Below are 27742 nucleotides of genomic sequence, written 5' to 3'. Positions count from 1 at the left end.
GAAATATTAATGCTACAGTATGCAATGACATTCTAGACAATTCTGTGCTTCCAACTTTGTGGCAACAGTTTGGGGAAGGCCCTTTCCTGTTTCAGCATGACAATGCCCCCGTGCACAAAGCGAGGTCCATGCAGAAATGGTTTGTTGAGATCGGTGTGGAAGAACATGACTGGCTTGCACAGAGCCCTGACCTCAACGCCATTGAACACCTTGGGGATGAATTGGAACTCCAACTACGAGCCAGGCCTAATTGCCCTACATCAGTGCCCAACCTCACTGATGCTCTTGTGGCATCAGTCAGTCCCCGCAGCAATGTTCCAACTTCTACTGGAAATCCTTCGCAGAAGAGTGGAGGCTGTTATAGCAGCAAATGGGGGACCAACTCTATATTGATTTCCATGATTTTGGAATGAGATGTTCGACGAGCAGGTGTCCACATACTTTTGGACATGTGGTGTATGAAGTAGTTCCTAAATCCCCAACACAGAAATTAATAGTGAAAAAAACAACGATTGGAACCATTTCCAGGTTTTACCGCTAGGTTTTATGGGGTTATATGACTCATACTGTAGTACTCAATTTGTGCACTGCAGTCATCGTGAATATCCAGACCTCATTATGACTAGTCCTACATGTGTTGATACTGCAGTTGTTTGACACCGTCAATAGTTGTACTTCCTGGTGACTGGTATGCTACTGCCATCTGCTGGACATTATTGCAGCATCCCTGACAGGTACCAATGACTGATTTTGTGACTGATCAACCACTGTGCGGTTTTGGTGCACCTGTATGAAGTTAAAATCCACATTAGAAATGGAACAACTTCACAGATGGAGGGAATGAGGTATACATAGTATGTTTTTATTTTTTATTTTAAAGCAGGCCTACTCACACACACGCAGAGGGGGACGCAGATATCAAGAACTACAACATCACTGTAGTGAATTTATTGACAGAAATAGAAAATACTTTCCATAGTAAGAAAATACATTTTCATCAACCAAATAGAGAATAGTTTGGTCTCGATATAGTTTGGTCTAGATACAGAAATTCATATTGTACATAATAATAAGTCATTGTAAAGCCTGTCCAGAATGACCAACATAAGTAGTGAAGTAAAGCTGAACCCCAGAAACTACAAAAACAAACCTTCAATACAACAGTATTAGGTTGGAGTGTAACAAGTTGCCGTTTCAGTCCAGCTTCCCCCTGCGTTCAATACAATGTCAACCTATTTATGTATGTTTATTTAAATTCAACGCTAGATATATTGAAGGCCTTTATAGCATTGCTACTTGGGTACATGGCTATCACCCAGCTTTAACAAATCAAAGTGCAGCTCTGTTTGTCCTCTCCACGAAGTGCAGATTGACTTGTCTGTCTGCTACTAAGACGGTGCGATTGCGGGCTTTCACCTCTCCTATGCTGGGGTCCGGTCTGATTTCAAACAGCTTGATTATCTGGGGGAGAGAAAATATATATTTTTGTCATTGTCTGGGTCTCTTCAGGGGTAACCATGTTCACTTTAACATCCATGTCCGATAGGCTCATTGGCCACACACAAGTTCATGCCTCCACCACCTACCACAAATTCATGAAGCCATGCACCCTGAGGTATACACACTATTGGAATTGGCTGCAGTAGCTTACACATGTAGAGTATGTTCTGTTTTTGTATTTTAATGTAATTCACAGCAAAGTGTGATTATAATGTCCACCTAGGCCTTCATTGTATTTGTAACTGAAAAGCAATGGAAGCCAAGGTAAACTTTTCATTGTGGGACTACCCAATGGGCAATACACGTTTCTTCAATACTTTTAATAAGTAGCCTGATGATGGTGAGTTCAAAGTTGCCAACTTGCCGGCAAGACAAGTAGCCTGTTACTGCGCAGCTTGGTCAAGCATCTACAGCAGTGTATACAAAAGCATTCGGTTCACCTGTCGGGATCACATTCAGGCTGCAGTTGATTGAAAATATGTCAGCTCCTCTGTGAACATTGGCTATGGAGGATAATAAGGTAGGCTATGAGTTGTTCCAATAGTTTGTTAACAGTAGAATAGGTCTAATAGGCTGTAGCATAGTGATTGAAGTAGCCTAGCCTGCTAGAATTGTTGATCAACTCTGCTATCTGCTGTGCTGCTATCCACATTCTATACTTTTCCCTATGACACTCGGGTATAAAATCTCTGGCTCTTACCCGTGACAGAGCCAAGTACATCTCCAGTTCAGCTATACGACGACCTACACAGCCCCGAACCCCAAACCCAAATGGTATAGAGCCAAATGGGTTTGGTCGAACTCGGCCATCCCTCAACCATCGTTCAGGCTTGAACTTTGATGGTTCTGGGAATGTCTTTTCATCCTGGCTGGTGGCATAGTGACACATTGTAAACGAAGTCTACAGACAAGACATCAGGGAGGGAATTAATTGCTACAGCACTACTTCGACAAAGACATAATTGACATGAATTCAAATGGTGTTTTGTTTCAATGGTTGGGCCATTTGTAGGCCATTAAAGTGAATATGTTGATTGTGCCGCTAAAGCTAGACTAACCTTCTTGGGAAAGAAATGTCCTCCAATTATGATATCATTCTCTACCATGATGCGTGCATTCATCGGGACCACAGGGTACATTCTGTTAAACAGGACATACATCAAAAAATTGTGTTAGAGAAAGGTAATGGAACTTTCAAGAACTCAATCCTTTCCAAAGAAAATATCAATGCTGCCATACAAGAGCTAAATTAGGCAATCATACTCATGATGTATACCCACCCACCCACCCCCCACCCCACCAACCCCCCGTAAACATTTTGTTTTTTGCCCTATGACTACACAGCTGTAGTGTTAAGTAAAAAAACAAAATGCTTGGTCCCGACCACTTCCACAGTTCTTACCTCAGTGCTTCCTTGATGACGGCCTTGAGGTACGGCATACGGTTAACGTCTTGGGCAGATGGGATCTTGTCTCCTGGTACGCAGTGGGACACCTCCTGATAAAGGGTGTCCTGCACATTGGGGTACCTGGACAGCAGGTGCATGGCCCACATCATGGTATTGGATGTCTTCAAGTATGACAACAACAACAACAGTGTTAGTGAATACAAGCCCTTACGGTACAACACATCGAGATTGTAGTGAAGCTCCATGGATTTGCTAACCGTGTCCACTCCAGCCAATAACAGCTCAGTGACGCTGCCGTACACCTCTTTGTTGGTCATCTTGGTGTTGGAGAGGAGGTACGTCAAATATTCTCCCTCGACTTCCTGGTCTGTATCCACTCGCTTCTGAATTGCCTCCATCTTCATGTCAATCAACTTCCCAGCTGAAAAAGTCCAGCATTATCTACCTCAGGGGTTCCCAAACTTTTTCACGTCCAGCATTCAGGAACATCCTGCGCCAACCCCTGCGGGTCTATTTCTATGGGCACAGGCACTGTTCATGACACAAACTGTTCACACCCATCTTGTTGGTGGAGATAATTTAGCAGTTTTAAAGCAAATTTTCTTGCATTTCTATACATTTTGCCATGTCTAATGAGTATTCCTGTGATATTTCAGTGAATAAAAAATGACAACAAAATCTATGTGCTAAAAAAACAAATAAAAAATGGGCTAGTTGATCGGGACACTTCTGACAAGTTATAAATATCTCTAAGGTATGCAATGACTGACATGACAAGAGGAACTGATGATGCACTACCCAATTTCGAAATTGCACCTTATGCATTCTGCAAGAGGAAGTTTAAAGTTGGACTAAGTTACTTAAAATGTTGTTTATGTGTTTTTATAAATATATATATATATATATATTTTTTTATAATGTACTTTTGGGGGGTGGGGGGGGGGCCCATGCTGACCCCTCAGTTTGTGAACCACTGATCTACGTGACCCAATAGGTACAATATCACAATGCACTCTCCAATCCAATGCTTTTTAAATTATTGAGAAGGTATGACCAAGTGACGGGATGTCTTGTCCTAAAAAACTCACAGAATTTGAAGATGCCCTCCCAGCCAGCGATGTAGTGCCTGTAGATTGGCAGGATGTTGCGGCTCCACTTAGGCAGCATGGCCACCGGCATGCTGTAGGAGAACATCTGAGAGATGGAGTCGATGAAGTCCTGCGTCTCTACCGGGATCTCTTCCTCCAGACAGCCGATCCGTGTCTCAAACAGGATGGAAGAGATTCCTGAAGAACAGAGATTAGATATTTATCACTGAAACGGATGCAGGCAATTCTCACATGCTGTATGTAGTAACCTACATTTACTAAAACCAACCCCCACAAAAGTATTTTGCTTTAAATGCTGTAAAGACCCACATATTCTGAAAGGCATCAGGCTTTCCTCTTATAGGGAGGCAAATCACAAAAACACAAAATATCAAACAAGTCAAAAAAAAGTAAAGTAAAAGTATTTTGCAAAAACAGGTGGCACATGTTAAAATGTACAAAAGACAGGTCTGTAAATGTTGAATACCCCTGTTGTGATAAGTAGGTAGGGAGGAGGAAGGAAAAGAACTGAAAATGTCAAAACAATCTTCACATTTTCACATTTTTGTAAATATTAAATAACCATTAAGATAACCGTATAGCAATAAGTAGCAGTAGAAATATTGTTGTCCGTTAGTTTACTCCAGCTAGGGTAGCGATTGTAGGGTAAAGGGGAAAAGTATAGAGAAGAAAAAAAACTAAATAAAGGGATTACAATTTATACCAATACTTACATTGATAGAACCTACGATCTATCTGCAATATTAAAGCTGGTCTTAAAATTAGAAATAGAAACTATATCTGTGTCCGCTATTGCTGTCCATTGGCTGGTTCAGGAGCCAGTTTCGTCCAGAGCCAGTCCCAGTAGGCAGGCTGCAGGGCCGGGTCCTGGGGCTAGTCCAGGTAGATCCTGGTCTTGACCAGCCTGGCCAGTCTGTGGTGGGTAGAGAGCTGACGAGGAGGGATGTCCTCCAAGAAGGCCAGGATGAGGATGTCCCTGTGCCCCACCAGCAGATGGAGGGTGGCCAGTCACAGCTCCAAGGAGCACCAGTTACTGCGCCGGTAGTGATGACTCACCAGACGCCACTGCCATAGAGGCCGTCTGTGATGTTTTCCACAATGACCTTCACAACAAGTCCCTGTTGTGCAGGTGGAAACGCAGGAACGGAGAACTTCTCTGCTTGAGGCCTGGCAGCAGTTGCTACACCATCCCATGTTCGTCTCTGCCGCTATATGACACAAAGGCATTGTAGCGGTATCGCTCCCTGGGGTTGGGCCTCCGCACGGCCTCCTCCATCTAACCACAAACAATGTGGCAGAGGGCCAGCAGGTAGTCTCCAGCCAGCTGATTGAGCAGGACCACAAGTATGAAGAGGAGCAGGCTCATGGAAGTGCATATAAAGAGGATAAAGCCCAGGGAAGAGTTGGCCTCTTGTTGAAACTCTGGATGCCATCTTAATTTTTGCACGTATTGCCAGCTCCCCAGCAAGCCATATGATGACCTGGATTTGTCTCTGTCCCCTGGCCCCAGTTCCCCAGCCAGCCGTTCTCACAGCTGCAGTACAGGCGAGGATAGTAGAACTTCACATACCTAAGGCTGGTCAGATTCTGGGAAGTTCTCCATCACACTAAACTCCACTGTCACATCCACATATAGGAAGTGCAGGTCTCTGCTCAACTCCTCCCCCAGAGGAAGGATTCTACAGCAGATGAGACTCAAGCTCTCCAGCCTGGTCAGGTCAACATGACGCCCAGTGCTGGCCGAGCGAAGAGGTCCACGTTCATTAGCTTCAGATCACTCAGCTGCACTAGTCTGTTTAGGTCAGTCATGTCCAAACTCTGTCGAGGAAACCAACTGAAATTCAAACTCCTGTAGGGAGGTGAAGTACAGGTCAAAGAAGTCATACCCACACAGGAGTTGTCCTGTCTTGACATTGAGGTAGACAACTGACCGAAAGCATGACCACCAGCAGTCCTGGAAGATCACAGTCGACGGAGAGCTGAGTTTTAAGGCGAAGCCTGGTTTTGGGGCTCTGTTGCTGATCATGATGATGGTAAGAGGACACCAGGAGCTAATGTTCGTGTGAGTCAGACCTTGAGGGAAGACACCAAATATGTGTGTCGGATTCACACTTGTCTCTAACTCACTGGTTGGAGGGCGAAAGTCCAAATGTAGTTCCTTCAGCAAAGTAAGGTGGATGAATGCAGATGCTTCAATATGTATAAGTGGGTTATCATATAGCAGTAGGGTTTCCAAGCTGTGCAGGCCAAATAAACTATTCTCAGATGTTGCGTAGTTGTTCCTGAATTTAGGATTAAGTAACAACATTTGTGTCATTGAAAGTTTGCGTTTCACAAATTGATTGAAAGAACTGTTTTCCTCATCAAAGTAAAAAGTATCTATTCTGCTGATTCTAGACTGCAGAAGCTGTCCGTCTGCTCACTAATGTCAAGCAAATTGAGAGATGAAATGTTTTCAAAGCTTCTGAATGCTCCTTTCCATTAATTATGTGCAATAGGGAATTAAAAAACATTTTTTTTTTCAGATGATATAAAGTTCAAGAATTGCTCCATTTGTGTCTGAGCAATTTTGGTGTCTCAAAATTATAATCCCATTTGACTCAAAATCCAGGGTTGTCAATGACCGTGATATATCAACTATCCTGCATAGCAAATCAGAAAGCTCCTGTGTACAGCTGTTGACTGTGATTTTCGTCAAAACAGGGATTCCCCCATTGCGTCCATTACCATCACAGGAAGCCCGTAATTCTGAATGGACAGTTCCTCCATATTAGCCAGGTCACTGAATGTGTTGGACGGAAGGGATGAATTGTAACACTGTAGCTCACAGAAAAAAGAAAGTGCCTTCACACTGGACAGCCACTTGAAGGTGCCAGGGAGAATCGGGGGCAGACAGCCTTTGACATTAAGGATCTCAAGGATGCGGAGTCAAGAGAGAGCGCCAGGCTACATCATATATGCATTCCTGATCTTGATACAGAGGGTCTGGCAGTGAGACAGGACTGTTATGGCGTGGCGCTGCTGGTGGAGAAGTCAGGTGCAGGAGAGCAGAGAGTTGTGATCAGGTGCACTTTATTTGGCAGGAGAAAATAACAGTAGGACGCAACTGCGTCAAAAACCTCCAACCAAAAATAGGCAAAAGTGTAAATGTGCCAAAATAGACAGTGAGGGAAAAAAGTATTTGATCCCCTGCTGATTTTTACATTTGCCCACTGACAAAGAAATTATCAGGTTTATTTTAACAGTGAGAGACAGAATCACAACAAAAAAATCCAGAAAAACGAATGTCAAAAATGTTATCAATTGATTTGCATTTTATTGAGTGAAATAAGTATTTGACCCCCTCTCAATCAAAATGATTTCTGGCTCCCAGGTGTCTTTTATACAGGTAACGAGTCTGAGATTAGGAGCACACTCTTAAAGGGAGTGCTCCTAATCTCAGTTTGTTACCTGTATAAAAGACACCTGTCCACAGAAGCAATCAATCAGATTCCAAACTCTCCACCATGGCCAAGACCAAAGAGCTCTCCAAGGATGCCAGGGACAAGATTGTAGACTTACATAAGGCTGGAATGGGCTACAAGACCATCACCAAGCAGCTTGGTGAGAAGGTGACAATAGTTGGTGCGATTATTTGCAAATGGAAGAAACACAAAAGAATCTCCTTCGGCCTGGGGATCCATGCATGTTCTCACCTCATGGAGTTGCAATGATCATGAGAACAGTGGTGAATCAGCCCAGAACTACACGGGAGAATCTTGTCAATGATCTCAAGGCAGCTGGGACCATAGTCACCAAGAAAACAATTGGTAACACACTACGCCGTGAAGGACTGAAATCCTGTAGCGCCCGCAAGGTCCCCCTGCTCAAGAAAACACATATACATGCCCGTCTGAAGTTTGCCAATGAACATCTGAATGATTCAGAGGACAACTGGGTGAAAGTGTTGTGGTCAGATGAGACCAAAATGGAGCTCTTTGGCATCAACTCAACTCGCCGTGTTTGGAGGAGGAGGAATGCTGCCTATGACCCCAAGAACACCATCCGCACCAACATGGAGGTGGAAACATTATGCTTTGTGGGTGTTTTTCTGATAAGGGGACAGGACAACTTCACCGCATCAAAGGGACGATGGACGGGGCCATGTACCGTCAAATCTTGGGTGAGAACCTCCTTGCCTCAGCCAGGATATTGAAAATGGGTCGTGGATGGGTATTCCAGCATGACAATGACCCAAAACACACGGCCAAGGTAACAAAGGAGTGGCTCAAGAAGAAGCACTTTAAGGTCCTGGAGTGGCCTAGCCAGTCTCCAGACCTTAATCCCATATAAAATTTGTGGAGGGAGCTGAAGGTTCGAGTTGCCAAACGTCAGCCTCGAAACCATAATGATTTGGAGAAGATCTGCAAAGAGGAGTGGGACAAAATCCCTCCTGAGATGTGTGCAAACCTGGTGGCCAACTACAAGAAACGTCTGACCTCTGTGATTGCCAACAAGGGTTTTGCCAACAAGTACTAAGTCATGTTTTGGAGAGGGGTCAAATACTTATTTCCCTCATTATAATGCAAATCAATTTATAAAATTTTTGACATGCGTTTATCTGGATTTTTTTGTTGTTATTCTGTCTCTCACTGTTCAAATAAACCTACCATTGAAATTATAGCTGATCATTTCTTTGTCAGTGGGCAAGCATACAAAATCAGCAGGGAATCAAATACTTTTTTCCCTCACTGTACAAAGTGACGGGACATGATGGGGAACAGAGGAATAAATACATATGATTGGAGAATGAAAACTGGGTGTGCAGGGAACAAGACAATGGATACATTAAAAATGGAGCGGCGATGGCTAGAAAGCCCGTGACGTCGACCGCCGAACGCCGCCCGAACAAGGAGAGGAGCCGACTTCGGCGGAAGTCGTGACAAGGACGATGGATAGGTTGAGTTTGAGGTCACATACTGTACATCCCAGCAAATGGCAAATTGGTAGTTGTAACGACAATCCCTTGGGTGAAAGATATCCCAGGTCCGGACAGACTGATATAAGACACGTTTATTACTCAACCAACCCCAGGATCCTATGATGCAAACTGCTAATTGTCTCAACTGAACACAGTGTAGCCTCATCTTTCTTGTGAAGTGGAGACACTGGTCATATCAAATCACATTGTATTTGTTACATGTGCTGAATACAACAGGTGTAGGCAGACCTCACTGTGAAATGCTTACTTACAAGCCTTTAACCAACAATACAGGTTGTTTTTTTTTTTTAAGGAATGTTATTAAAGAGACTATATACAGGGGGTACCGGTACCGAGTCAACATGCGGGGGGTACAGGTTAGTCGAGATAATTGAGGTATTGCAGTGCATTTGGAAAGTATTCAGACCCCTTGAGTTGTTCCACATTTTGTTACGTTACAACTTTATTCTGAAATGGATTAAATTGTTTTTTCCACTCATCAATCTACACACAATACCCCATAATGACAAAGAAAACCGTTTTTTAGAAATTTTAGCAAATTTAACTGAAATATTACATTTCCCTTTACACAGTACTTTGTTGAAGCACCTTTGGCAGCGATTACAGCCTCGAGTCTTTTAAGGTATGACGCTACAAGCTTGGCACACCTGTATTTGGGGAGTTTCTCCTATTATTCTCTTCAGACCCTCTCAAGCTCTGTCAGGTTGGATGGGGTCTCTCCATGTATGTTTGATCAGGTTCAAGTCCGGGCTTTGGCTGGGCCACTGAAGAACATTCAGAGATTTGTTCCGAAGGTCAACCTTCACCCCTAGTCTGAGGTCCTGAGTGCTCTGGAGCAGGTTTTCATCAAGGATCTCTCTGTACTTTTCTCCTTTAATCTTTCCCTCAATCCCGACAAGTCTCCCAGTCCCTGCCGCTGAAAAACATTCCCACAGCATGATGCTGCCACCACCATGCTTCACCATAGGGATTGTGCCAGATTTCCTCTTTGGATTTCATGCCAAAGAGTTCAATCTTTGTTCCTTCAGACCAGAGAATCTTTCTCACAGTCTGAGTGTCCTTTAGGTGCATTTTGGCAAAACTTTTTACTGAGGGGTGGCTTACGTCTGGCCACTCTACCATAAACACTTGTTTGGTGGAGTGCTGCAGAGATGGTTGTACTTCTGGAAGGTTCTCCCATCTCCACAGAGGAACTCTGGAGCTCTGTCAGAGTGACTATCGGGTTCTTGGTCACCTACCTGACCAAGGCCCTTCTCCCCCGATTGCTCAATTTGGCCGGGTGGCCAGCTCTGGTGAGAGTCTTGGTGGTTCTAAACTTTTTCCATTTAAGAATGATGGAGCCCACTATGTTCTTGGGGACTTTCAATGCTGCAAAAGAGTGTTGGTACCCTTCCCCAGATCTGTGCCTTGACACAATCTGTCTCGGAGCTCTACGGGCAATTCCTTCGAGGCTCATAGCAAAGGGTCTGAATACTTATGTAAATAATAATACTGTTTTTTATTTTGAATAAATTCGCAAACATTTCTATAAACCTGTTTTTGATTTTTCATTATGGGGTGTTGTGTGTGTACATTGATGAAGAAAATGTGTATTTAATCCATTTAAGAATAAGGCTGTAACGTGACAAAATGTAGAAAATGGAAGGGGTCTGAATACTTTCCAAATGTACTGTATGCACATGTAGGTAGGGTTAATGTGATTATGCATACTGTAGATAATACCTAGACTTGGCGCTCCAGTACCGCTTGAAGTGCAGTAGCAGAGAGAACAGTCTATGACTTGGGTGGCTGGAGTCTTTGACATTTTTAGAGGTTCTGGATGGCGGGAAGCTTGTCCCCGGTGATGTACTGGGCAGCACGCACTACCCACTGTAGTGCCTTGCAGTCGGATGCCGAGCAGTTGCCATACCAAGCGGTGATGCAACTAGTCAGGATGCTCACGATTGTGCAGCTGCAGGGCCCATGAGGGCCAATGTCAAATATTTTCAGTCTCCTGAGGGGGAATAGGCATTGTCGTGCCCTCTTTGTGACTGTCTTGGTGTGTTTGAACCATGATTGTTTGTTAGTGATGTGGACACCAAGGAAATTATAGTCCTCGACCCGCTCCGCTACAGGTTCATGTGAATGGGGGCATGCTCGGCCATTCTTTTCCTGTTGTCCAAGATCGGCTCCTTTGTCTTGCTCACGTTGAGGAAGAGGTTGTTGTCCTGGCACCACACTGCCAGATCTCTGACCTACTCCCTATAGGTCTCTCATCGTTGTTGGTGATCAGGCCTACCACTGTTGTGTAGTCAGCAAACTTAATGATGGTGTTGTAGTTGTGCGTGGCCACTCAGTCGTGGGTGAACAGGGAGTGCAGGAGGGGACTAAGCACGCACCCTTGAGGGGCCCCCGTGTGACGATCAGCGAGAAAGATGTGTTGTTGCCTACCCTTACCTCCTGGGGGCAGCCCGTCAGAATGTCTATGATTCAGTTGCAGAGGGAGGTGTTTTGTCCCAGGGTCCTTTGCTTTGTGATGAGCTTTGAGGGCACTATGGTGTTGAATGCTGAGCTGTAGTCAACGAACAGCATTCTCACATACATAGTTGTTCCTTAGTCCAGGTGGAAAAGGGCAGGGTTGAGTGCAAGAGAGATTGCAGGTTGAAAATGGCAGTTGGTCAGCGCATGCTCTGAGTATGCATCCTGGTAATCCATCTGGCCCTGCAGCCTTGTGAATGTTGACCTGTTTATAGGTTTTATTCATATCGGCTACAGAGTGCGTGATCACACAATTGTCACTGGACAGTCACTGGGCAGCTCGGGGTTGAGTTTCCCTTTGTAATCCATCAAAGTTTGCAAGCCCTGCCACATCCGACGATGTGACATGCGTCATAGCCGGTGTATTAGGCTTCAGTCTTAGTCCTGCTTTGCCTGTTTTATGGTTCGTCGAATGGCATGGCGAGATTTCTTATAAGTGTCCGGATTAGTGACCCACTCCTTGAAAGCGGCAACTCTAGCCTTTAGCTCAGTGCGGATGTTGGCTGTAATCCATGACTTCTGGTTGGGATATGTACGAAAGGTCACTGTGGGGACAACGTCATCGATGTAGTTATTCACGAAGCCAGTTACTGATGTGGTATTCTCCTCAATGCCATTGGATGAATCCCGTAACATATTCCAGTCTGTGCTAGCAACACAGTCCTGTAGCTTATCATCCGTGTCATCTGACCACATCTGTATTGAGAGAGTCACTGGTACTTTAAAAAACAAAATGTCTTTATTGAATATCCGAAACATACAATATACTGTACTTGCAGTGATGCCGCTCAACAAGTACACCATACCAGTCATCCAACAGATTCCCATTCAGAGCGACACACAGAAGCATCCAGGGTGCAATGCCCTGCTGTCACGTTCTGACCTTGATTTCCTTTGTTTTGTCATTATTTAGTATGGTCAGGGCGTGAGTTGGGGTGGGCAGTCTGTTTGTTTTTCTATGATTTGGGTATTTCTATGTTTCGGCCTCGTATGGTTCTCAATCAGAGGCAGGTGTCATTAGTTGTCTCTGATTGAGAATCATACTTAGGTAGCCTGGGTTTCACTGTGTGTTGGTGGGTGACTGTTCCTGTCTTTGTGTTTGCACCAGATAGGGCTGTTTAGGTTTTCTCACGTTTATTGTTTTTGTTAGTCTATTCATGTATAGTTTTTTTCTTTATTAAAGAACCATGAATAGAAACCATGCTGCATTTTGGTCCGCCTCACCTTCACCACAAGAAAACCGTTACACCTGCTCAGCTGCACATTGACAAATCTCTCGCCAGGCCAAAAAGCGCAAACCCGAACCCTCCAAGATCCCCCCACAGTTCCCCAATAGCTGTCCCGCAACCATTCGAGACCTCTCCCACAGTCCCCCCCAATAATAAAAAAAAAGAAAATACTATTAATTCCATTCCCCAAGAACCCCCAATGCACCAACAACCAAGAGAATGAACTGAAGAGAAACAATAAAAAGACAGAATAAAACAGCAAACAACAATGCAAAAAAACAAAAACAACAAAAATGTAAAACAAAGGACATCAAGGACAACTAAACTCATAACAGCAATGCCAACTGTATATGTTTTTGTGCATGTCTGGCACTATTACATCCATGTCTGTGTTCTTGTATGAGTTTATTTGAATGAGAGTGTGTGTGTATATGCATGTGTACAAACACCTGCATGGCATCAGCCTCAGGCAAACCGGTATTAGCTGTAAAAACACTACCCCTCAGTGTCATTCAAACATGCTTTTTATTATGTTTTATTTTGACTTTATTTTTACTTTTATCTTTGACCATTATTCTATCTCCCGTACAGCAACTCCACTCCCAATTGTCTCTAGTCCACATCCCAATCCTCAGCTTCCCTCAGCCCATCCCACCTATCTCTGCTGGCCACCCTCTTCGGATTTCTACGCAACATATATCTTTCAACTGTGCTGTGATGTTTAACGTACAATTTCAATCTATCTAATCAAATAGAATCCACAGATTGCGAGTTGAAGATAAATACTTTTACTATGCATATTAGAATATTAGTAATCGACTGACCCGGTCTCTTCAGATCTCCTAACAATACTATTTCTAGGGTCAATTTTAGATCAATGCTATGCGTTTTCAGCCATTCCTGAGCCTCAGACCAGAAACAGGCTACCAGAGGGAAATACCAAAATAAATGGTCTATTGATTCTGTATCCTCACAACGAAATCAAAATATTGTTGGTGGCAAGAAATCTCTGTAATAATTTTAGCTAAATAGCACGAAGTCTTGAATCTTGCGTTGTTTTATATATCTCATAACTCATACACCCTGTACCATGGAATCGGTACATCAAAAATCTCTTCCCAACTATTTTGCAATCTGTATGGCACAGTTGTCAACATCCTGGTCCTCAAATAAAACTGGTATACTTGCTATTTTTATTCCTCTGCCAGTTATGATCCTTTATATTGGGCAGACAGCCCAGTTCCCTACCTCCTCCCGCTGCCACCTGCCTCCTTCATGTTTAGGTTAATGGTGTAATCATTTGGTTGTACTCTTGGACTGAGTAGACCTTCCCGTACAATTCTGATAACTCCATGAAGTGCTTAACTCCACTACCATTACAATTTACAATATAATTTAAGAACAAAATACCCCTTTCAAACTTCTTTCTCATAAATGTCTCCTGACCCCTCCTGTCTCAGCCTCCAGTATTTATGCTGCAGTAGTTTATGTGTCGGGGGGCTGGGGTCAGTTTGTTATATCTGGAGTACTTCTCCTGTCCAATTCGGTGTCCTGTGTGAATCTAAGTGTGCGTTCTCTAATTCTCTCCCTCTTTCTCTCTCTCGGAGGACCTGAGCCCTAGGACCATGCCCCAGGACTACCTGACATGATGACTCCTTGCTGTCCCCAGTCCACCTGGCCGTGCTGCTGCTCCAGATTCAACTGTTCTGCCTTATTATTATTCGACCATGCTGGTCATTTATGAACATTTGAACATCTTGGCCATGTTCTGTTATAATCTCCACCCGGCACAGCCGGAATAGGACTGGCCACCCCACATATGCTCTCTCTAATTCTCTTTCTTTCTCTCTCTCGGAGGACCTGAGCCCTAGGACCATGCCCCAGGACGACCTGACATGATGACTCCTTGCTGTCCCCAGTCCACCTGGCCGTGCTGCTGCTCCAGTTTCAACTGTTCTGCCTTATTATTATTCAACCATGCTGGTCATTTATGAACATTTGAACATCTTGGCCATGTTCTGTTATAATCTCTACCTGGCACAGCCAGAAGAGGGCTGGCCACCCCACATAGCCTGGTTCCTCTCTAGGTTTCTTCCTAGGTTTTGGCCTTTCTAGGGAGTTTTTCCTAATCATCAAAAATGAGACATGGCAAAAAGGCCATTTTTAAACCATGGATGAGCTTTTCTTAGTAATCTACTCGAGAACCATATAGGCTTCAAGTAAAACTTTTGAATAAGTGAAGCTTTTAGAGAGAGGTTTAGTGCTTTTATATTTCATAATCTCTACCCACCCAATTCATCTTCATTATATAGATAAGCACGCTTTATTTTGTCTGGTTTAGCGTCGAAGAAAAAGCTAAATATTTTTTGCTAATATGATTTGAAATACCAATCATCAGGAGTAGGCAGTACCATAAGTAAGTGAGTAAACTGAGATATGACTAAGGAGTTAATCAGATATATTTTTCCATAAATAGACAGGTATTTACCTCTCCATGGTTGCAGGATCATGTCTATTTTTACAAGTCTTCTATTGAAATTCATTGTGGAGAGCTTATTTATATATTTTGTGATATGAATATCAAGTATGTCTACTTCACCATAAGCCCATTTTATAGGTAAACTGCAGGGTAATGTAAAAGTTTTATTTTTTAAAGATCCAATACATAATATTGTACACTTATCATAATTAGATTTTAGTCCAGAGTACAGAAAAATTATTTAGATCTTCAATGAGACGTTGCAGGGATGTAGCTTGCGGACTTAATTTAAAACCTGAGTCATCGGCATAGATGGACACCTTTATTTTTAAGCCTCGGATTTCTAATCCTCTAATGTTGTTATTGGATCTGATTTTAATAGCTAGCATTTCGATGACCATAACGAATAGATATGGTGACAGCGGACACTCTTGTGTAAATCCTCTTGACAATTCCAAACTCTCTGAGTAGTCGTTATTTACTATTTTACACCTGGTGTTGCTTTACATTATTCTTACCCATTTTATAAAAGAGAATCACCGAAATTGAAAAAAATCCAGTCTTACTTTATCAAATGCCTTTTCAAAATCCCCTATAAATGCCAGTTCTGGCTTCTTAGATGTTTCATGATGTTCTATTATTCCTAGTAGTTGTCGTATATTGTCTCCAATGTATCGTCCATGTAAAATAAAACTGTCTGATCAGGATGAACAATACCTGGTAAAACCCTTTTAATTCTGAGTGCTATGTATTTCACTAGTGTTTTTGCATCACAACATTGAAATGTAAGGGGCCTCCAGTTTATTAGATAAGCTGGGTCTTTATATTTGCCATCTGGGTCTTGTTTTCATAATAGAGAAATCAGATTTTCCTGCTGAATACCTGACATTTTTATAGGAGTAGTTAAAACAATCTAACAATGGAGCTTTTAGTACACTGCTCAAAAAAATAAAGAGAACACTTAAACAAGACAATGTAACTCCAAGTCAATCACACTTCTGTGAAATCAAACTGTCTACTTAGGAAGCAACACTGATTGACAATAAATTTCACATGCTGTTGTGCAAATGGAATAGACAACAGGTGGAAATTCTAGGCAATTAGCAAGACACCCCCAATAAAGGAGTGGTTCTGCAGGTGATAACCACAGACCACTTCTCAGTTCCTATGCTTCCTGGCTGATGTTTTGGTCACTTTTGAATGCTGGCGGTGCTTTCACTCTAGTGGTAGCACGAGACGGAGTCTACAACCCACACAAGTGGCTCAGGTAGTGCAGCTCATCCAGGATGGCACATCAATACGAGCTGTGGCAAGAAGGTTTGCTGTCTCTGTCAGAGTAGTGTCCAGAGCATGGAGGCGCTACCAGGAGACAGGCCAGTACTTCAGGAGACGTGGAGGAGGCCGTAGGAGGGCAACAACCCAGCAGCAGGACCGCTACCTCCGCCTTTGTGCAAGGAGGAGCAGGAGGAGCACTGCCAGTGCCCTGCAAAATGACCTCCAGCAGGCCACAAATGTGCATGTGTCTGCTCAAACGGTCAGAAACAGACTCCATGAGGGTGGTATGAGGGCCCGACGTCCACAGGTGGGGGGTGTGCTTACAGCCCAACATCGTGCAGGACATTTGGCATTTGCCAGAGAACACCAAGATTGGTAAATTCGCCACTGGCGCCCTGTGCTCTTCACAGATGAAAGCAGGTTCACACTGAGCACGTGACAGTCTGGAGACGCCGTGGAGAACGTTCTGTTGCCTGCAACATCCTCCAGCATGACCGGTTTGGCGGTGGGTCAGTCATGGTGTGGGGTGGCATTTCTTTGGGGGGCCGCACAGCCCTCCAAGTGCTCGCCAGAGTTAGCCTGACTGCCATTAGGTACCGAGATGAGATCCTCAGACCCCTTGTGAGACCATATGCTGGTGCGGTTGGCCCTGGGTTCCTCCTAATGCAAGACAATGCTAGACCTCATGTGGCTGGAGTGTGTCAGCAGTTCCTGCAAGAGGAAGGCATTGATGCTATGGACTGGCCCTCCCGTTCCCCAGACCTGTATCCAATTTAGCACATCTGGGACATCATGTCTCGCTCCATCTACCAATGCCACGCTGCACCACAGACTGTCCAGGAGTTGGTGGATGCTTTAGTCCAGGTCTGGGAGGAGATCCCTCAGGAGACCATCCGCCACCTCATCAGGAGCATGCCCAGGCATTGTAGGGAGGTCATACAGGCACGTGGAGGCCACACACGCTACTGAGCCTCATTTTGACTTGTTTTAAGGACATTACATCAAAGTTGGATCAGCCTGTAGTGTGGTTTTCCACTTTAATTTTGAGTGTGACTCCAAATCCAGACCTCCATGGGTTGATCAATTTGATTTCCATTGATAATTTGTGTGATTTTGTTGTCAGCACAATCAACTATGTAAAGAAAAAAATATTTAATGAGAATATTTCATTCATTCAGATATAGGATGTGTTATTTTAGTGTTCCCTTTATTTTTTGGAGCAGTGTACATCAAAAAGGCTTGATATACCTGTACCGGTATGCCATCAGGCCCTGGGGTTTTTCCAGACTGAAAGGATTTAATAGTTTCAAAAGGTTATTCCTCTGTAATTTGGACTTCGCACTGATCTTTCTGTACATTTGTTAATTTTTGACAAGACAATGTTAATAATCGTCAAGACAATGGTGAACAAAGGGCAGACTTATACAATTACTAAATCAGGGGAGAATATGTGGACCAGGTGTGCGTAATGACAGAGTTCAGTTCCTAGAGGCCGGTGACGTAGACTCCTGAAACTGGTGCACGGAATGAGTAATGAGGGATCCGTGACACAAGGTGTAGATGAGACTGTGGTTGCATCAAACACGATTACAACTTTCCTGTCCGACACATCATTACTTTAGTTTTTCACTACCTTCACACTCTTCACGCTCGCAACACTAGAAGTGCCACTGCTGTCAGCAGCACTTATAGCAGGGCCATTATTTGTACTTTTACTCTTCACCACAGACCATCCACGTCATTGACTTTCCTCATCCACACCCATACCAACAGAACTATCATCAATTTCGACCACAGTCCGGCAATGCTAGAGACCACAAACACGTTTTCCCTTTCCGTGGCTTCCGACAATGTCTGTAGCTCCGGATTCAACATTGTCTAACGCTCAAGATCGAGTGGATGTTCGTTCTGTAGTTTGTCCAAGGTAAATCAATTTCAATCGCAATTTTCTTTTCTCCAGTTGAATGCTGTTTGATCCAGTCAATTTATCCAATGAGATAATCAGAATGCTCATATATCCAATGGAATAACACATTGGTGGGATTGCTTGTCTGATGGAATGAAGACCTTCAGTTCTTCCACTACTTTGTCTGCTAGCTGTGTTGTATTTGTGTGCATCTTCTCTTTGTCTTGTTATATATCGTTTACTATACACTTTCCACAATTAGACACTTTGAGAGAGGCTGTAGGTTACAGATTAGATTATTTTTTTACCAACTGTTTTCTCAATTCCTCTTAGCCTCTACCTACAGTATGCCAGAGGTAGTGATTAGCATTATATACTAAGACACAATGTAAAGCATCACTTTCCGTATTATTATAAAACAACACTTTAGTTCTAGCATCCAAGTGTAATGCATTATCATGCAGTTGTAATGCATTGTAAGATGGTCATGCAGCCTGGTCTCATAGACAGATGTAAAATAGTACATTTAAATCTGGTACACTCAAATTAATATGATATGTTACTTTAAGCATGGTTACATAAGATAGAAGGTTACTTAAGACAAAAAATGAAAGGAGGTCAACTTTAGCATTTTAGATAATTACCAACTTTTCAACTACTTATGTTTTAGCTATTTTGCAACTACTTACCATGTTAGCTAACCCTTCCCCTAAACTTAACACTAACCTTAACCCATTAGCCACCTAGCTAACATTAGCAACAACAAATTCGAATTTGTAACATATCATACGTTTCACAAATTCGTAACATTTTGTTTGAATTGCAATTCGTGACATATTGTACAAATGGCAATTCGTAACATATCATATTAATTGTAACTCATAACTATCATATGAAATGGATGATGGACATTCACAAATGAATACATACCATATGAAACATAACATATTATACTACATGTAGTGTCTCGAATTTTCGTACAGAATAATACGAAGTGCTCTGAGAAGTGCTCTGTGTCATGAACATGCTTGGCCCTGTTATAATGTCTTATAATCATCTCAATGAGCTGGACGAAATAAGTTTGAGACAGTTGAAAATGTAATGCATGGTGACAGCCTACATAAGCCTCACACATGCTTATAATTAGTTATATAGCATTATACCTGATTCTTTATAATTTAACTTAAAATGAACTAGAAATAAGGGTGAAAGAATCGTCCCCTCACACACAGGCAGGATTTCCACGTACCCTCCAGAGAGAATCGGTAGAGCTCATTGGACAGGTTGGTCACAAGGTCTCCCGATGGACTTATCCGGCGCAGGTGGTAGATCCTCTTGATCAGGTCACTGACCACCTCGTTGACAACGTCTCCGTACTGCACCGAGTCTTTGGGGTGCATCATGCGCTTGTTCAGCACAGTCCGCAGCTTGTACCACTTTTCCCCTTCCCTGTCAGAAAACATAATATATCAGGCACTGCATGACACACTCACAGCACATTCACAGCAAAGCAATGATATGGCAGGATAATACATTTTGATAAGTTGGCACATATTGGAATATAGCTCATTACTGCTAATTTATATGGCTTTACTCTTCTTGAGCATCCGTTTGATTCACATGCCTGGAGTTTGACCTACAAAGGGCCTAACAGGTCTTGCAGCATTTGGAGAACACAACTGGGGAAATGTAGTCAGAATGTCTGCCGTGCTTATCTATTTGAAACATCTATGTTGGTATGCATATCAAATCTCACTAAGATAGGTGGCTGCTTAGGCCAAGTCAGATGGCTGTAGGCTTATACAGTTTGATGGTTCCAAAAGGAAGCTCCCAGTGCAAACTATGCTGTGTAAGTCTTAGGTCATGTTTCTTGCCTGCACACTTGCATGGCCTATGGAAATGGTTAATGACACAGCCTTTCTGGATCACTATTGATCACTATCTGTGGCAATCTCTTTCATGACAGAGCACTAGTGTATCAATTATGTCCCTGGGTGTGATTATAAGACATGTACTGTGTATGTACAACACTCTCATGTAACTGTTTTCCATTTCCCACTGCTATGTCCCTCTCTTATGTGATCCCATCACTGCCTGCCATCAGATGGCGAAGCTATCAATTGGTTGAGGCAAAATACCAGCAATGTACAGCCTGTCAAGAGACAGTGGCCATCCCTGAGCCTTACTCAGTAAAGGGGCCATAGCCGATGCCTCTCAGGTCCCGGTACTCTGTCCAGAGGGACATATCTCCTCGGCTGGGGAACTTCTCACCCTTCCTATGTAGCTCCTCCAGGAGCTCCACACTGTTGAGGGCGATGGAGTGAAACTTGCCCATGCCCATTTTGTACATGGGACCGTACAGCTGTTTCTCATACACCTAGAACACACACAGAGAGAGAGACAGAGAAAGATAGAGAGAGAGACAGAGAGAGAGAGAGAGAGAGACAGAGAGAGAGACAGAGACAGAGACAGAGACAGAGAGAGACTAGCATTTGCGGAGGGAAAAAACTCAGGGTGTTACATACAGTATACTTTATAGTACACACATTTCTAAACATCTCTACCATTCAGGATGTTCCACATTGTTGTGTAACTGAAAATATCCCTTTTTGAAAATATCACTTTTATGGATTAAGATGGCGCCGAGGAACATGGCTGATGTTTTACATTCTCCCAACCAATTGTGCTATTTTGTTGTTTTTTTGCATTTTGTGTAACTTATTTTTTTTACTTATTGTGTAAATAATTTGTTGATGCCGTCTCTTATGACCGAAAATAACTTCTGGGCATCAGAAAAGCGATTACTCACCGCGGACTGGAAGATAAACTTTTTCCTTTGATGAGTCCGACGAGAAGGATATCCTGCTTTCACAGGAACAGACCCAGATCCATACATTTGGCATGAAGAAAAGACGACAGAAAAGGAGTCGCAGATCAGGCAGCCTTCTGAGAATCCAGAGGCAAGTGAGTAAATTCCCACTGCCATCCGTTCTTCTTGCTAACGTGCAATCATTGAAAAATAAAAATGATGACCTACGATTAAGATTATCCCCCCCAAAGGGATATTAAAAACTGTAACATCTTATGTTTCACCGAGACGTGGTTGAACGAAGATAAGGACAATAAAGAGCTAGCGGGATTACCCTTGGTAAGACGAGGGGTGTTATTAAAGAAGTCGAGGTATTGCTCTCCTGAAGTACCTTATGATAAGCTGTAGACCACAGTATCTACCAAGAGAGTTCTCATCTGTATTATTTGTAGCCATCTATTTACCACCACAGAACGAAGCTGGCACTAAGACCTCTCTCAACCAACTCTATAAGGCCATAAGTAAAGAACAAAATGCTCACCCAGAAGCGGCGCTCCTAGTGGCCGGGGACTTTAATGCAGAAAAACTTAAATCAGTTTTACGTTGGCAAGAAGAACCAGCATGTCACATGTGCAACCAGGGGGGGAAAACATCCTAGACCACCTTTACTCCACACACAGAAATGCATACAAAGCTCTCCCCCAATCTCCATTTGGCAAATCTGACCATAATTCTATCTTCCTGATTCCTGCTTATAAGCAGAAACTAAAGCAGGAAGTAGCAGTGACTCGCTCAATACAGAAGTGGTCAGATGACACAGATGCTACACTACAGGACTGTTTTGCTAAAACAGACTGGAATATGTTCCGGGATTCATCCAATGGCATTGAGGAGTACAGCACCTCAGTCATCGGCTTCATCAATAAGTGCACCGATGATGTCGTCCCCACAGTGACTGTATGTACATATCCTAACCACAAGCAATGGATACACATAACATCCGCATCGAGCTAAAGACTAGAGCTGCCGCTTTCAAGGTGCGGGACACTAATCCGGACTATAAGAAATCCCGCTATGCTCTCAGACGACCCATCAAACAAGCAAAGCGTTAATACAAGATTAAGATTGAATCCTACTACACCGGCTCTGACGCTTGTCAGATGTGGCAGGGCTTGTAAACTATTACAGACTACAAAAGGAAACCCAGACGCGAGCTGCCCAGTGACCCGAGCCTACCAGATGAGATAAATGCCATTTTATGCTCACTTCGAGGCAAGCAAAACTGAAGCATGCAAGAGAGCACCAGCTGTTCTGGATGACTGTGTGATAATGCTCTCGGTAGCCGATGTGAACAAAACCTTTAAACAGGTCAACATTCACAAAGTCACTGGGCCAGATGGATTACCAGGATGTGCACTCAAAGCATGTGCGGACAATCTGTCAAGTGTCTTCACAGACATTTTCAACCTCTCCCTGACCGAGTCTGTAATACCTACATGTTTCAAGCAGGACACCATAATCCCTGTGCCCAAGAAAGCAAAGGTAACCTGCCTAAATGATTACCGCCCCGAGGCACTCACATCGGTAGGCATGAAGTCATGGCTCACATCAACAACATCCTCCCGGACAGCCTAGACCTGCTCCAATTCGCATACCGCCCCAACAGATCCACAGATGACGCAATCTCAATCGCACTCCACACTGCCCTTTCTCACCTGGACAAAAGGAACACCCTATGTGAGAATGCTGTTCATTGACTACAGCTCACCATTCAACACCATAGTGCCCACGAAGCTCATCACTAAGCTAAGGACTCTGGGACTAAACACCTCCCTATGCAACTGGATCCTGGACTTCCTGACGACTCCAACACCATTATTAAGTTTGCTGACAACACAACAGCCTGATCACAAATAACGATGAGATGGTCTATAGGGAGGAGGTCAGAGAACTGTCAGTATGGTGCCAGGACAACAATTGATTGTGGACTACAGGAAAAGGCGGGCCGAACAGCCCCTCATTAACATCAATGGGGGCTGGAGTGGAGCGGGTCGAGAGTTAAGTTCCTTGATGTCCACATCACCAACAAATTATCATGGTCCAAACATTCCAAGACAGTTGTGAAGGGGGCACGACAAAAACTTTTCCCCCCAGGAGACTGAAAAGATTTGGCATGGGTCCTCAATAGGTTCTACAGCTGCACCATCGAGAGCATCCTGACCGGTTGCATCACCGCCTGGTATGGAAACTGCTCGGCATCTGACCATAAGGTGCTACAGAGGGTAGTGTGAACGGCCCAGTACATCACTGGGGCCAAGCTTCCTGCCATCCAGGATCTATATAATAGGCAGTGTCAGAGGAAAGCCCATAAAATTGTCAGAGACTCCAGTCACCCAAGTTATAGACTGTTTTCCCTGCTACCGCACGGCAAGCGGTTCCGGAGCGTCAAGTCCATGACCCAAAAGCTCATCAACAGCTTCTACACCCAAGCCATAAGACTGCTTGTAACGGGTTTCTTCCAACTCCTCCTCTGACGAAGAGGTGGAACAAGGATCGGACCAAAATGCAGCGTTGTTCGTTCGATACATCTTTAATGATGAAAAAAACACGAACAATACAAAACAACAAACGTCGAAAAACGAAACAGCCCTGACTGGTGCAACAAACACAGAGACAGGAACAATCACCCACAAACACACAGTGAAACCCAGGCTACCTAAATATGGTTCCCAATCAGAGACAACGATAATCACCTGACTCTGATTGAGAACCGCCTCAGGCAGCCATAGACTAATCTATACACCCCAAACAACCCCAAGACGAAACACACTACAAATAAACCCATGTCACACCCTGGCCTGACCCAATAAATGAAGATAACATAATAAATATAGACCAGGGCGTGACAGAACTCCCGGATGCACATCAAAACAATAGGGAGGGTCCGGGTGGGCGTCTGTCCATGGTGGCGGCGCCGGCTCGGGACGTGGAACCCACTCTATGAATGTCTTAGTCCCCCCTCCTCGCGTCCTAGGATTGTCCACCCTCGCCGCCGACCATGGCCTAGTAGTCCTCACCCGGAACCCCACTGGACAGAGGGGCAGCTCGGGACAGAGGGGCAGCTCGGGACAGAGGGGCAGCTCGGGACAGAGGAAGCCCAGCACTGAGAGGAAGCCCAGCACTGAGAGGAAGCCCAGCACTGAGAGGAAGCCCAGCCAGGGAGTTGAATCCGGCAGATCCTGGCTGACTGGCGGATCTGGAAGAGTCTGGTTGACTGGCAGCTCTGGAAGAGTCTGGTTGACTGGCAGCTCTGGAAGAGTCTGGTTGACTGGCAGCTCTGGAAGAGTCTGGTTGACTGGCAGCTCTGGAAGAGTCTGGTTGACTGGCAGCTCTGGAAGAGTCTGGTTGACTGGCAGATCTGGAAGAGTCTGGTTGACTGGCAGATCTGGAAGAGTCTGGTTGACTGGCAGATCTGGAAGAGTCTGGTTGACTGGCAGATCTGGAAGAGTCTGGTTGACTGGCAGATCTGGAAGAGTCTGGTTGACTGGCAGATCTGGAAGAGTCTGGTTGACTGGCAGATCTGGAAGAGTCTGGCAGATCTGGAAGAGTCTGGCTGACTGGCAGATCTGGAAGAGTCTGGCTGACTGGCAGATCTGGAAGAGTCTGGCTGACTGGAAGAATCTGGCTGACTGGCAGATCTGGAAGAATCTGGCTGACTGGCAGATCTGGAAGAGTCTGGCGGATCTGGAAGAGTCTGGCTGACTGGCAGATCTGGAAGAGTCTGGCTGACTGGCGGATCCTGGCAGACTGACGTCTCTGGCTGCTCCACGCTGACTGGCAGCTCTGGCTGCTTCATGCTGACTGGCGGCTCTGGCTACTCCATGCTGACTGGCGGCTCTGGCTGCTCCATGCAGATTGACAGCTCTGGCGGCTTCTTGCAGACTGACAGCTCTGGCTGCTCCATGCAGACTAACAGCTCTGGCAGCTCCTTGAAGACTGGCAGCTCATTGCAGACTGGCAGCTCCTTGCAGACTGGCAGCTCCTTGCAGACTGGCAGCTCCATGCAGCGTGGTTCGTTCGATACATCTTTAATGATGAAAAAACCACGAATAATACAAAACAACAAACGTCAAAAACCGAAACAGCCATGACTGGTGCAGCAAACACAGAGACAGGAACAATCACCCACAAACACACAGTGAAACCCAGGCTACCTAAATATGGTTCCCAATCAGAGACAACGATAATCACCTGACTCTGATTGAGAACCGCCTCAGGCAGCCATAGACTAATCTATACACCCCACACAACCCCAAGACGAAACACACTACAAATAAACCCATGTCACACCCTGGCCTGACCCAATAATTGAAGATAACATAATAAATATAGACCAGGGCGTGACACTGCTGAATAATTCAGAAAATCGCCACCGGACAATTTACATTGACCCTTCCCCCTTTTGTAGTATGCTGCTACTCACTGTTTGTTTGTTATCTATGCATAGTCACTTCACCCCCTCCTACATGTACAGATTACCTCAAATAGCCTGTACCCCTGCACACTGACTCGGTACCGGTGCCTCCTGTATATAGCTTTGTTATTCTTATTCTTATTGTGATACTTTTTATTATTACTTTATATTTTAGTCTACTTTGTAAATATTTTCTTACCTCTCCTTGAACTGCTCTGTTGGTTAAGGGTTTGTAAGTAAGCATTTCACGGTAAAGTCTACACTTGTTGTATTCGGCGAGTGTGACAAATAAAGTTTGATTTGATTTGATTTTGATCTGATATTTGGAAAAGGGGTCAACAAACCCCTCAACATGCATTCTGGCAGAATAAATCTAAACCTCTGCCCTTTTGTAATCCTAGCTATGTCAATGGAGATGGCCCTCGGGATAGTATTTCCAAAGCGAAGGCAGCTCTTGGAGAAGGTAAACACTGTATGTCAGAGAATACCTGTTGTTAGCCCACTGGGTTAAATCCATTATACTCTCCTCTATGCACCATAATAGTCTCTGTGGGTCAGCTTTGACTAAACACAAATGCCTCACACAGATCTCATGTTTCAACTCTAGTGAGTGAGCAGTAACGGAGAAACACACAGTAAGGTATCGGAAACTTACTGTACCCAAAACATAGAGAGGGGTATCAACAGCCACCCTTCAAAAAACAGAGCACACTTAAAAAACACACATTTCCATAGAGAGCATAGCCTTTTTACCGTACCTGTAGCTCATGTAGGCGGTTGTAGTAGCCTTTGACAAACATTCTGTAAAACATATCCCGGGTTTTGATCCTGGGGAGGTCATCTGCAGTCCGAATCTTACCCTGGGAGGTGGATGGTAGGGTGTTGGAGGGAGAACGGGTGCCTCCTACCCACCTGGTGGAGACCAGAGCTGGGGCTGTGGAGCACAGCAGGAGCCAGCGGCCGCTCCTCTGCATCGCACTCTTGGCCAGATGCACGGCCATGATGGGAACAGTAAGAGGAATTATCTAAAAACACAGGGCTCCTCTTTCACCAGTGAGACTGGGGAGTGGCCATGTCTTTGGGAGCCTGGGGAGGTTAACCCTTCAGCTTCAACACGAAAGAACAGGAAATAAGGAAAAAAGGCTGAAGGCTGAAGAGCAGCCCTACTGGAAGACTGTTACCTTGGAACACATAGAAATAACTAGTCTCTCTGGTCAGATGTACTGTACCAATGTGTTATGGGATTTTTATGAATAATGACTAAATTATGTACAGTATATCACAAAAGTGAGTACACCCCTCACATTTTTGTAAATATTTGAGTATATCTTTTCATGTGACAACACTAAAGAAATGACACTTTGCTACAATGTGATAGGCCAACAGACGGGTTGGAACTATGTCTATCACAGTATAAAGAATACTGTTTACATACATCCTGTTAGTTCTCTGTTTTTGCCCTGCGAGGTGGGACAGAGAGCCCGTATATAAGAAAATTGCATTTACCACTTGTTGCTTAGCTCATAAAAAATACATAGTATACAATCGGTGACTCATTGTCATATTTATCCTGATACCAGATTCGAATTGACGCAATTCTAACACTCCCCAGTGCCGGCAGCACTCATGCAGCCCCAGTGTCACGAATTCCGCTTCCTGAGTCTGTGTTTGCCTGTGTTTCTGTCCTGGAGTGTGTTTCCGGTGTCCTGGAACGCACCCTGTCTGGTTGCCGGGCAAATCAGCTTGTTGGGAGATCGATGTTCACCCGCACCTGTATTCCATCAGTAATCTGCACACCTGTCCTGATCATCACCTCTCCCCTTCAAAAGCTCTGACCTGACATCCATTCCCTGCCGGATCGTGAGCCATGATCACCATTCACCCGGAACCCATACCTGTCTGCTCGTCGCCAGTGTGTTGTTATCCATTGGATCTGCCTATCCACTCCCATCAACCCACCTCCGCTGCCCGCTCCTCCACCCGGAACTATCTACCTCCACGTTCTCATTGATTAATAAATACGCACCATCTTTATACTCACCTTGTCCTGGTCTG

At 44.3% G+C, this 27742-nt stretch overlaps 1 protein-coding gene and 1 pseudogene across 2 annotated transcripts; both read right to left on the bottom strand.

Annotated features, from left to right (window-relative positions):
* Positions 1-918: 918 nt before the first annotated feature.
* On the bottom strand, positions 919-26750 carry LOC135519755 (sterol 26-hydroxylase, mitochondrial-like). Of its 2 annotated transcripts, XM_064944979.1 has the most exons (10): positions 26446-26750; positions 20591-20781; positions 19654-19853; positions 3997-4194; positions 3166-3329; positions 2903-3069; positions 2559-2640; positions 2201-2401; positions 1941-2003; positions 1374-1461 (listed from the first exon to the last, which is right to left on the bottom strand). In XM_064944979.1, the coding sequence occupies exons 1-9, from the start codon at positions 26686-26688 to the stop codon at positions 1956-1958; spliced, it is 1494 nt and encodes a 497-aa protein (XP_064801051.1). In that variant the 5' UTR covers positions 26689-26750; the 3' UTR covers positions 1374-1461; positions 1941-1955. The 2 variants fall into 2 exon arrangements, with proteins under 2 accessions (XP_064801050.1, XP_064801051.1); XM_064944978.1 differs by lacking the exon at positions 1941-2003 and having other exon boundaries at positions 919-1461; positions 26446-26749.
* LOC135521210 (toll-like receptor 13) lies at positions 4807-6325 on the bottom strand (annotated as a pseudogene).
* Positions 26751-27742: the final 992 nt, after the last annotated feature.

This window comes from Oncorhynchus masou, chromosome 29, assembly GCF_036934945.1.
Source record: "Oncorhynchus masou masou isolate Uvic2021 chromosome 29, UVic_Omas_1.1, whole genome shotgun sequence".
In the NCBI taxonomy this organism is placed as follows: domain Eukaryota; kingdom Metazoa; phylum Chordata; class Actinopteri; order Salmoniformes; family Salmonidae; genus Oncorhynchus; species Oncorhynchus masou.
This window is presented reverse-complemented; position numbering and strand designations above follow the sequence as displayed.